This window comes from Oncorhynchus nerka, linkage group LG15 (genome assembly GCF_034236695.1).
Source record: "Oncorhynchus nerka isolate Pitt River linkage group LG15, Oner_Uvic_2.0, whole genome shotgun sequence".
Lineage (NCBI taxonomy): Eukaryota > Metazoa > Chordata > Actinopteri > Salmoniformes > Salmonidae > Oncorhynchus > Oncorhynchus nerka.
Genome location: NC_088410.1, coordinates 1,954,392 through 1,968,062, shown reverse-complemented (window position 1 = coordinate 1,968,062; position 13,671 = coordinate 1,954,392). Strand labels below are relative to the sequence as shown.

Below are 13,671 nucleotides of genomic sequence, written 5' to 3'. Positions count from 1 at the left end.
TGTACTGAACTGAACTGAACCCGACAGTGCTCCTCTCTCTCCTGCTGGCTGTCTCAGATTCCACCTGAAGTTGTACTGAACTGAACTGAACCTGACAGTTCTCCTCTCTCTCCTGCTGGCTGTCTCAGATTCCACCTGAAGTTGTAAACTGAACTGAACCTGAAGTTCTCCTCTCTCTCCTGCTGGCTGTCTCAGATTCCACCTGAAGTTGTACTGAACTGAACTGAACCTGACAGTTCTCCTCTCTCTCCTGCTGGCTGTCTCAGATTCCACCTGAAGTTGTACTGAACTGAACTGAACCCGACAGTTCTCCTCTCTCTCCTGCTGGCTGTCTCAGATTCCACCTGAAGTTGTACTGAACTGAACTGAACCCGACAGTTCTCCTCTCTCTCCTGCTGGCTGTCTCAGATTCCACCTGAAGTTGTAAACTGAACTGAACCCGACAGTTCTCCTCTCTCTCCTGCTGGCTGTCTCAGATTCCACCTGAAGTTGTACTGAACTGAACTGAACTGAACTGAACCTGACAGTTCTCCTCTCTCCTGCTGGCTGTCTCAGATTCCACCTGAAGTTGTACTGAACTGAACTGAACCTGACAGTTCTCCTCTCTCTCCTGCTGGCTGTCTCAGATTCCACCTGAAGTTGTACTGAACTGAACTGAACCTGACAGTTCACCTCTCTCTCCTGCTGGCTGTCTCAGATTCCACCTGAAGTTGTACTGAACTGAACTGAACCTGACAGTTCACCTCTCTCTCCTGCTGGCTGTCTCAGATTCCACCTGAAGCTGTACTGAACTGAACTGAACCTGACAGTTCTCCTCTCTCTCTCTGCTGGCTGTCTCAGATTCCACCTGAAGTTGTTTTGAACTGAACTGAACCTGACAGTTCTCCTCTCTCTCCTGCTGGCTGTCTCAGATTCCACCTGAAGTTGTACTGAACTGAACCTGACAGTTCTCCTCTCTCTCCTGCTGGCTGTCTCAGATTCCACCTGAAGTTGTACTGAACTGAACTGAACCTGACAGTTCCTCCTCTCTCTCCTGCTGGCTGTCTCAGATTCCACCTGAAGTTGTACTGAACTGAACTGAACCTGACAGTTCTCCTCTCTCTCCTGCTGGCTGTCTCAGATTCCACCTGAAGTTGTACTGAACTGAACTGAACCTGACAGTTCTCCTCTCTCTCCTGCTGGCTGTCTCAGATTCCACCTGAAGTTGTACTGAACTGAACTGAACCTGACAGTTCTCCTCTCTCTCCTGCTGGCTGTCTCAGATTCCACCTGAAGTTGTACTGAACTGAACTGAACCTGACAGTTCTCCTCTCTCTCCTGCTGGCTGTCTCAGATTCCACCTGAAGTTGTACTGAACTGAACTGAACCTGACAGTTCTCCTCTCTCTCCTGCTGGCTGTCTCAGATTCCACCTGAAGTTGTACTGAACTGAACTGAACCTGACAGTTCTCCTCTCTCTCCTGCTGGCTGTCTCAGATTCCACCTGAAGTTGTACTGAACTGAACTGAACCTGACAGTTCTCCTCTCTCTCCTGCTGGCTGTCCTAGATTCCACCTGAAGTTGTACTGAACTGAACTGAACCTGACAGTTCTCCTCTCTCTCCTGCTGGCTGTCTCAGATTCCACCTGAAGTTGTACTGAACTGAACTGAACCTGACAGTTCTCCTCTCTCTCCTGCTGGCTGTCTCAGATTCTACCTGAAGTTGTACTGAACTGAACTGAACCCGACAGTTCTCCTCTCTCTCCTGCTGGCTGTCTCAGATTCCACCTGAAGTTGTACTGAACTGAACTGAACCTGACAGTTCTCCTCTCTCTCCTGCTGGCTGTCTCAGATTCCACCTGAAGTTGTACTGAACTGAACTGAACCTGACAGTTCTCCTCTCTCTCCTGCTGGCTGTCTCAGATTCCACCTGAAGTTGTACTGAACTGAACTGAACCCGACAGTTCTCTTCTCTCTCCTGCTGGCTGTCTCAGATTCCACCTGAAGTTGTACTGAACTGAACTGAACCCGACAGTTCTCTTCTCTCTCCTGCTGGCTGTCTCAGATTCCACCTGAAGTTGTACTGAACTGAACTGAACTGAACCTGACAGTTCTCCTCTCTCTCCTGCTGGCTGTCTCAGATTCCACCTGAAGTTGTACTGAACTGAACTGAACCTGACAGTTCTCCTCTCTCTCCTGCTGGCTGTCTCAGATTCCACCTGAAGTTGTACTGAACTGAACTGAACCCGAGAGTGCTCCTCTCTCTCCTGCTGGCTGTCTCAGATTCCACCTGAAGTTGTACTGAACTGAACTGAACCTGACAGTTCTCCTCTCTCTCCTGCTGGCTGTCTCAGATTCCACCTGAAGTTGTACTGAACTGAACTGAACCTGACAGTTCTCCTCTCTCTCCTGCTGGCTGTCTCAGATTCCACCTGAAGTTGTACTGAACTGAACTGAACCTGACAGTTCTCCTCTCTCTCCTGCTGGCTGTCTCAGATTCCACCTGAAGTTGTACTGAACTGAACTGAACCCGACAGTTCTCCTCTCTCTCCTGCTGGCTGTCTCAGATTCCACCTGAAGTTGTACTGAACTGAACTGAACCCGACAGTTCTCCTCTCTCTCCTGCTGGCTGTCTCAGATTCCACCTGAAGTTGTACTGAACTGAACTGAACCCGACAGTTCTCCTCTCTCTCCTGCTGGCTGTCTCAGATTCCACCTGAAGTTGTACTGAACTGAACTGAACTGAACTGAACCTGACAGTTCTCCTCTCTCTCCTGCTGGCTGTCTCAGATTCCACCTGAAGTTGTACTGAACTGAACTGAACCTGACAGTTCTCCTCTCTCTCCTGCTGGCTGTCTCAGATTCCACCTGAAGTTGTACTGAACTGAACTGAACCTGACAGTTCACCTCTCTCTCCTGCTGGCTGTCTCAGATTCCACCTGAAGTTGTACTGAACTGAACTGAACCTGACAGTTCTCCTCTCTCTCCTGCTGGCTGTCTCAGATTCCACCTGAAGTTGTACTGAACTGAACTGAACCTGACAGTTCACCTCTCTCTCCTGCTGGCTGTCTCAGATTCCACCTGAAGTTGTACTGAACTGAACTGAACCTGACAGTTCTCCTCTCTCTCCTGCTGGCTGTCTCAGATTCCACCTGAAGTTGTACTGAACTGAACTGAACCCGACAGTTCTCCTCTCTCCTGCTGGCTGTCTCAGATTCCACCTGAAGTTGTACTGAACTGAACTGAACCTGACAGTTCTCCTCTCTCTCCTGCTGGCTGTCTCAGATTCCACCTGAAGTTGTACTGAACTGAACTGAACCCGACAGTTCTCCTCTCTCTCCTGCTGGCTGTCTCAGATTCCACCTGAAGTTGTACTGAACTGAACTGAACCTGACAGTTCTCCTCTCTCTCCTGCTGGCTGTCTCAGATTCCACCTGAAGTTGTACTGAACTGAACTGAACCTGACAGTTCTCCTCTCTCTCCTGCTGGCTGTCTCAGATTCCACCTGAAGTTGTACTGAACTGAACTGAACCTGACAGTTCTCCTCTCTCTCCTGCTGGCTGTCTCAGATTCCACCTGAAGTTGTACTGAACTGAACTGAACCCGACAGTTCTCCTCTCTCTCCTGCTGGCTGTCTCAGATTCTGCCGTCACTTTTCTGAAGTTGCCGGTAAAATAAAAATAGGAGTCTCAAATGGCCCATTTTATCTCACTGTTTCTGCCGATCTGCGTGCCGGTTATGGTTTTCATGTCCACATTTTCATAGTGGATAGTTTAATTTCATTTATAATAACGTCCTGATTTCAATATCATTGTCATGTGGTTAATGAAAATTAAATCCAAACCCAAAAAATTTAAATGAAACAAAAAAAGTAAATCTAAAAAGTAACTTTTATATTTCTAATTAAGTAAAAAAAACAAATAACATTGCAGCCTGCAGTTTGAACAAGATTTTAAAAATAAATGAATAAAATAAAAATACTATTAAATCACATTGGTTACACATGGCCTGTCTGCTACGAACTTGAAACATTGTATCAATTATTAACCTGATAAACATACTGTAACTATACTATAAACCACATTGGTTACACATGGCCTGTCTGCGACGAACTTGAAACATTGTATCAACGATTAACTTTCTTTTCTGGCCTGAAGCTCCTGCTAACAAATAATCAGGGGATAATCAGTAATGACAGCTGTAGGCTATTTGTTCAAGGGGATAATCAGTAATGACAGCTGTAGGCTATTTGTTCAAGGGGATAATCAGTAATGACAGCTGTAGGCTATTTGTTCAAGGGGATACTCAGTAATGACAGCTGTAGGCTATTTGTTCAAGGGGATACTCAGTAATGACAGCTGTAGGCTAGTTGTTCAAGGGGATAATCAGTAATGACAGTTGTAGGCTATTTGTTCAAGGGGATACTCAGTAATGACAGCTGTAGGCTAGTTGTTCAAGGGGATACTCAGTAATGACAGCTGTAGGCTAGTTGTTCAAGGGGATACTCAGTAATGACAGCTGTAGACTATTTGTTCAAGGGGATAATCAGTAATGACAGCTGTAGACTATTTGTTCAAGGGGATACTCAGTAATGACAGCTGTAGGCTATTTGTTCAAGGGGATACTCAGTAATGACAGCTGTAGACTATTTGTTCAAGGGGATACTCAGTAATGACAGCTGTAGGCTATTTGTTCAAGGGGATACTCAGTAATGACAGCTGTAGACTATTTGTTCAAGGGGATACTCAGTAATGACAGCTGTAGGCTAGTTGTTCAAGGGGTAATCAGTAATGACAGCTGTAGGCTAGTTGTTCAAGGGGATAATCAGGAAGGACAGTTGTAGGCTATTTGTTCAAGGGGATACTCAGTAATGACAGCTGTAGGCTAGTTGTTCAAGGGGATACTCAGTAATGACAGCTGTAGACTATTTGTTCAAGGGGATACTCAGTAATGACAGCTGTAGACTATTTGTTCAAGGGGATACTCAGTAATGACAGCTGTAGACTATTTGTTCAAGGGGATACTCAGTAATGACAGCTGTAGGCTAGTTGTTCAAGGGGGTAATCAGTAATGACAGCTGTAGGCTAGTTGTTCAAGGGGATAATCAGGAAGGACAGTTGTAGGCTATTTGTTCAAGGGGATACTCAGTAATGACAGCTGTAGGCTAGTTGTTCAAGGGGATACTCAGTAATGACAGCTGTAGACTATTTGTTCAAGGGGATACTCAGTAATGACAGCTGTAGACTATTTGTTCAAGGGGATACTCAGTAATGACAGCTGTAGGCTATTTGTTCAAGGGGATACTCAGTAATGACAGCTGTAGGCTATTTGTTCAAGGGGGTAATCAGTAATGACAGCTGTAGGCTAGTTGTTCAAGGGGATAATCAGGAAGGACAGTTGTAGGCTATTTGTTCAAGGGGATACTCAGTAATGACAGCTGTAGGCTATTTGTTCAAGGGGATACTCAGTAATGACAGCTGTAGGCTATTTGTTCAAGGGGATACTCAGTAATGACAGCTGTAGACTATTTGTTCAAGGGGATACTCAGTAATGACAGCTGTAGGCTATTTGTTCAAGGGGATACTCAGTAATCAGCCTATTTTATGACGTTTCCACTGGATCAGAGCATGACATTGTTCCCTTTCACGCTGAGTGGTGGTCGAAAGGGAGAGAGAGCTGGAAAGATTTTCCAGGTACACTGAGGAACTATCTCAATGGATGTAAAAACAAGACTTAATGCAATAGTATCCATAAAACACCAGTCTCAACGTCAACAGTGAACATTAGACACTCTAATGTACTTGTCCTCTTGCTCAGTTGTGCACCGGGGCCTCCCACTCTTTCTATTCTGGTTAGAGCCAGTTTGTGCTGAGAGGACCAGGCCAGCTATCTATCTAATCCATCTATCTAATCCATCTATCTAATCCATCCATCCATCCATCCAACACTGTTCAGACATGAGGACCAGACCAGCTACCTACCTATCTATAATACTGTATGTGTCTGTTATAACACATAGTCTCTCCTCTCTCTCTCTACTGCCCAGGTGAAGTCAGTCTCTCCTCTCTCTCTACTCCCCAGATGAAGTCAGTCTATACTCTCTCTCTCTCTACTCCCCAGGTGAAGTCAGTGAGTGTAACTCTACCAGAGTCTCTATTGTTTGTGTCTACTCTGGATGGGAGTCTACATGCTGTCTCCAAGCAGTCTGGAGACATCAAATGGACCCTCAAAGAAGGTCAGCACCCGCTCTCACGCCCACATACAGTATAGTGTAATAATATATACCTACAGTATAGTATAATAATATATAGTATAATAATATATAGTATAATAATATATAGAATAATAATATATAGTATAATAATATATAGTATAATAATATATACCTACAGTATAGTATAATAATATATAGAATAATAATATATAGTATAATAATATATACCTACAGTATAGTATAATAATATATAGTATAATATGTAGTGTAATAATATACCTACAGTATAGTATAATAATATATAGTATAATATGTAGTGTAATAATATATACCTACAGTATAGTATAATAATATATAGTATAATAATATATAGTATAATATAATATGTAGTATAATAATATATACCTACAGTATAGTGTAATAATATATAGTGTAATAATATATAGTATAATAATATATAGTATAGTATAATATAGTGTAATAATATATACCTACAGTATAGTATAATAATATATAGTATAATATAATATATAGTATAATAATATATAGTATAGTATAATATGTAGTGTAATAATATATACCTACAGTATAGTATAATAATATATAGTATAATAATATATAGTATAATAATATATACCTACAGTATAGTATAATAATATATAGTATAATAATATATAGTATAGTATAATATGTAGTGTAATAATATATACCTACAGTATAGTATAATAATATATAGTATAATAATATATAGTATAGTATAATAATATATAGTATAATAATATATACCTACAGTATAGTGTAATAATATATAGTATAATATAATAATATATACCTACAGTATAGTGTAATAATATATACCTACAGTATAGTGTAATAATATATAGTATAAAAATATATAGTATAGTATAATATGTAGTGTAATAATATATACCTACAGTATAGTATAATAATATATAGTATAATATATATATAGTATAATAATATAATATATATAATATGTAGTGTAATAATATATACCTACAGTATAGTATAATAATATATAGTATAATAATATATAGTATAATAATATATACCTACAGTATAGTATAATAATATATAGTATAATAATATATAGTATAGTATAATATGTAGTGTAATAATATATACCTACAGTATAGTATAATAATATATAGTATAATAATATATAGTATAGTATAATAATATATAGTATAATAATATATACCTACAGTATAGTGTAATAATATATAGTATAATATAATAATATATACCTACAGTATAGTGTAATAATATATACCTACAGTATAGTATAATAATATATAGTATAATAATATATAGTATAGTATAATATGTATAATATATACCTACAGTATAGTGTAATAATATATAGTATAATAATATATAGTATAATAATATATAGTATAATAATATATACCTACAGTATAGTGTAATAATATATAGTATAATAATATATACCTACAGTATAGTATGTAATAATATATACCTACAGTATAGTAATAATATATAGTATAATAATAATAACAGTATAGTATAATAATATATACCTACAGTATAGTGTAATAATATATAGTATAATAATATATACCTACAGTATAGTGTAATAATATATACCTACAGTATAGTGTAATAATATATAGTATAATAATATATACCTACAGTATAGTATAATAATATATACCTACAGTATAGTGTAATAATATATAGTATAATAATATATACCTACAGTATAGTATAATAATATATACCTACAGTATAGTGTAATAATATATAGTATAATAATATATAGTATAGTATAATATGTAGTATAATAATATATACCTACAGTATAGTATAATAATATATAGTATAATAATATATACCTACAGTATAGTATAATAATATATAGTATAATAATATATAGTATAATAATATATACCTACAGTATAGTATAATAATATATAGTATAATAATATATAGTATAATAATATATACCTACAGTATAATAATATATACCTACAGTATAGTATAATAATATATAGTATAATAATATATACCTACAGTATAGTATAATAATATATACCTACAGTATAGTGTAATAATATATAGTATAATAATATATACCTACAGTATAGTGTAATAATATATACCTACAGTATAGTGTAATAATATATAGTATAATAATATATACCTACAGTATAGTATAATAATATATATAGTGTAATAATATATAGTATAATAATATATACCTACAGTATAGTATAATAATATATACCTACAGTATAGTGTAATAATATATAGTATAATAATATATACCTACAGTATAGTGTAATAATATATAGTATAATAATATATACCTACAGTATAGTATAATAATATATACCTACAGTATAGTGTAATAATATATAGTATAATAATATATAGTATAGTATAATATGTATATAATAATATATACTTACAGTATAGTATAATAATATATAGTATAATAATATATACCTACAGTATAATAATAATATATAGTATAATAATATATAGTATAATAATATATAGAATAATAATATATAGTATAATAATATATAGTATAATAATATATAGTATAATAATATATAGAATAATAATATATAGTATAATAATATATAGTATAATAATATATAGAATAATAATATATAGTATAATAATATATAGTATAATAATATATAGTATAATAATATATACCTACAGTATAGTGTAATAATATATAGTATAATAATATATAGTATAGTATAATATGTAGTATAATAATATATACTTACAGTATAGTATAATAATATATAGTATAATAATATATACCTACAGTATAGTATAATAATATATAGTATAATAATATATAGTATAATAATATATAGTATAATATAATATGTAGTATAATAATATATACCTACAGTATAGTATAATAATATATAGTGTAATAATATATAGTATAATAATATATAGTATAATAATATATAGTATAATAATATATAGTATAATAATATATAGTATAATATAATATGGTAATATACACCTACAGTATAGTGTAATAATATATAGTATAGTATAATATGTAGTATAATAATATATAGTATAATAATATATAGTATAATATAATATGTAGTATAATAATATATAGTATAATAATATATAGTATAATATAATATGGTATAATAATATATACCTACAGTATAGTATAATAATATATAGTATAATAATATATAGTATAATAATATATACCTAGTATGTTAATGGTCAATAATATATACACAGTATAGTGTAATAATATATAGTATAATAATATATACCTACAGTATAGTATAATAATATATAGTATAATAATATATAGTATAGTATAATATGTAGTGTAATAATATATACCTACAGTATGTATAATAATATATAGTATAATAATATATAGTATAGTATAATAATATATAGTATAATAATATATACCTACAGTATAGTGTAATAATATATAGTGTAATAATATATAGTATAATAATATATAGTATAATAATATATACCTACAGTGTATAATAAATATAGTATAATAATATATAGTATAATAATATATAGTATAATAATATATAGTATAATAATATATACTAGTATAATAATATATAGTATAATAATATATACCTACAGTATAGTATAATAATATATAGTATAATAATATATAGTATAATAATATATAGTATAATAATATATACCTACAGTAAGTATAATAATATATAGTATAATAATATATAGTATAATAATATATACCTACAGTATAGTATAATAATATATAGTATAATATGTAGTGTAATAATATACCTACAGTATAGTATAATAATATATAGTATAATATGTAGTATAATAATATATACCTACAGTATAGTATAATAATATATAGTATAATATAATATATAGTATAATATATATAGTATAGTATAATATGTAGTATAATAATATATACCTACAGTATAGTATAATAATATATAGATAATAATATATAGTATAGTATAAAAATCAAATCAAATCAAATCAAATTTTATATGTCACATACACATGGTTAGCAGATGTTAATGGTCACATGGTTAGCAGATGTTATTGGTCACATGGTTAGCAGATGTTATTGGTCACATGGTTAGCAGATGTTAATGGTCACATACACATGGTTAGCAGATGTTAATGATGAAATGCTTGTGCTTCTAGTTCCGACAATGCAGTGATAACCAACAAGTAATTAACTAACAATTCCAAAACTACTGTCTTATACACAGTGTAAGGGGATAAGGAATATGTACATAAGGATATATGAATGAGTGATGGTACAGAGCAGCATACAGTAGATGGTATCCAGAGTACAGTATATACATATGAGATGAGTATGTAGACAAAGTAAACAAAGTGGCATAGTTAAAGTGGCTAGTGATACATGTATTACATAAGGATGCAGTCGATGATGTAGAGTACAGTATATACGTATGCATATGAGATGAATAATGTAGGGTAAGTAACATTATATAAGGTAGCATTGTTTAAAGTGGCTAGTGATATATTTACATCATTTCCCATCAATTCCCATTATTAAAGTGGCTGGAGTTGGGTCAATGACAGTGTGTTGGCAGCAGCCACTCAATGGTGGCTGTTTAACAGTCTGATAGCCTTGAGATAGAAGCTGTTTTTCAGTCTCTCAGTCCCAGCTTTGATGCACCTGTACTGACCTCGCCTTCTGGATGATAGCGGGGTGAACAGGCAGTGGTTCGGGTGGTTGATGTCCTTGATGATCTTTATGGCCTTCCTGTAACATCGGGTGGTGTAGGTGTCCTGGAGGGCAGGTAGTTTGCCCCCGGTGATGCGTTGTGCAGACCTCACTACCCTCTGGAGAGCCTTACGGTTGAGGCGGAGCAGTTGCCGTACCAGGCGGTGATACAGCCCGCCAGGATGCTCTCGATTGTGCATCTGTAGAAGTTCGTGAGTGCTTTTGGTGACAAGCCGAATTTCTTCAGCCTCCTGAGGTTGAAGAGGCGCTGCTGCGCCTTCTTCACGACGCTGTCAGTGTGAGTGGACCAATTCAGTTTGTCTGTGATGTGTATGCCGAGGAACTTAAAACTTGCTACCCTCTCCACTACTGTTCCATCGATGTGGATAGGGGGTGTTCCCTCTGCTGTTTCCTGAAGTCCACAATCAACTCCTTAGTTTTGTTGACGTTGAGTGTGAGGTTATTTTCCTGACACCACACTCCGAGGCCCTCACCTCCTCCCTGTAGGCCGTCTCGTCGTTGTTGGTAATCAAGCCTACCACTGTTGTGTCGTCCGCAAACTTGATGATTGAGTTGGAGCGTGCGTGGCCACGCAGTCGTGGGTGAACAGGGAGTACAGGAGAGGGCTCAGAACGCACCCTTGTGGGGCCCCGTGTTGAGGATCAGCGGGAGGAGATGTTGTTGCCTACCCTCACCACCTGGGGCGGCCCGTCAGGAAGTCCAGTACCCAGTTGCACAGGGCGGGGTCGAGACCCAGTGTCTCGAGCTTGATGACGAGCTTGGAGGGTACTATGGTGTTGAATGCCGAGCTGTAGTCGATGAACAGCATTATCACATAGGTATTCCTCTTGTCCAGGTGGGTTAGGGCAGTGTGCAGTGTGGTTGAGATTGCATCGTCTGTGGACCTATTTGGGCGGTAAGCAAATTGGAGTGGGTCTAGGGTGTCAGGTAGGGTGGAGGTGATATGGTCCTTGACTAGTCTCTCAAAGCACTTCATGATGACGGAAGTGAGTGCTACGGGCGGTAGTCGTTTAGCTCAGTTACCTTAGCTTTCTTGGGAACAGGAACAATGGTGGCCCTCTTGAAGCATGTGGGAACAGCAGACTGGTATAGGGATTGATTGAATATGTCCGTAAACACACCGGCCAGCTGGTCTGCGCATGCTCTGAGGGCGCGGCTGGGGATGCCGTCTGGGCCTGCAGCCTTGCGAGGGTTAACACGTTTAAATGTCTTACTCACCTCGGCTGCAGTGAAGGAGAGACCGCATGTTTTCGTTGCAGGCCGTGTCAGTGGCACTGTATTGTCCTCAAAGCGGGCAAAAAGTTATTTAGTCTGCCTGGGAGCAAGACATCCTGGTCCGTGACTGGGCTGGGTTTCTTCTTGTAGTCCGTGATTGACTGTAGACCCTGCCACATGCCTCTTGTGTCTGAGCCATTGTATTGAGATTCCACTTTGTCCCTGTACTGACGCTTAGCTTGTTTAATAGCCTTGCGGAGGAATAGCTGCATTGTTTATATTCGGACATGTTACCAGACACCTTGCCCTGATTAAAAGCAGTGGTTCGCGCTTTCAGTTTCACGCGAATGCTGCCATCAATCCACGGTTTCTGGTTTGGGAATGTTTTTATCGTTGCTATGGGAACGACATCTTCGACGCACGTTCTAATGAACTCGCACACCGAATCAGCGTATTCGTCAATATTTTCATCTGACGCAATACGAAACATGTCCCAGTCCACGTGATGGAAGCAGTCTTGGAGTGTGGAGTCAGCTTGGTCTGACCAGCGTTGGACAGACCTCAGCGTGGGAGCCTCTTGTTTAAGTTTCTGCCTGTAGGCAGGGATCAACAAAATGGAGTCGTGGTCAGCTTTTCCGAAAGGGGGGCGGGGCAGGGCCTTATATGCGTCGCGGAAGTTAGAGTAACAATGATCCAAGGTTTTACCACCCCTGGTTGCGCAATCGATATGCTGATAAAATTTAGGGAGTCTTGTTTTCAGATTAGCTTTGTTAAAATCCCCAGCTACAATGAATGCAGCCTCCGGATAAATGGTTTCCAGTTTGCAAAGAGTTAAATAAAGTTCGTTCAGAGCCATCGATGTGTCTGCTTGGGGGGGATATATACGGCTGTGATTATAATCGAAGAGAATTCTCTTGGAAGATAATGCGGTCTACATTTGATTGTGAGGAATTCTAAATCAGGTGAACAGAAGGATTTGAGTTCCTGTATGTTTCCTTCATCACACCATGTCTTGTTAGTCATGAGGCATACGCCCCCGCCGCTCTTCTTACCAGAAAGATGTTTGTTTCTGTCGGCGCGATGCGTGGAGAAACCCGTTGGCTGCACCGCATCGGATAGCGTCTTCCCAGTAAGCCATGTTTCCGTGAAGCAGAGAACATTGCAGTCTCTGATGTCCCTCTGGAATGCTACCCTTGCTCGGATTTCATCAACCTTGTTGTCAAGAGACTGGACATTGGCAAGAAGAATGCTGGGGAGTGGTGCGCGATGTGCCCTTGTCCGGAGTCTGACCAGAAGACCGCTACGTTTCCCTTTTTCGGAGTCGTTTTCTTGGGTCGCTGCATGCGATCCATTCCGTTGTCCTGTTTGTAAGGCAGAACACAGGATCCGCGTCACGGAAAACATATTCTTGGTCGTACTGATGGTGAGTTGACGCTGATCTTATATTCAGTAGTTCTTCTCGACTGTATGTAATGAAACCTAAGATGACC

General features: G+C 37.2%; 1 protein-coding gene across 1 annotated transcript in view; it reads left to right on the top strand.

The window, feature by feature from the left end:
- ern2 (endoplasmic reticulum to nucleus signaling 2) overlaps nucleotides 1-13,671 on the top strand; it is a 120,864-nt gene that overhangs the window by 15,902 nt on the left and 91,291 nt on the right. Inside the window, 1 exon segment of the mRNA XM_065000841.1 lies at nucleotides 6,099-6,213. Within this exon segment, the coding sequence (XP_064856913.1) occupies nucleotides 6,099-6,213 (115 nt within the window).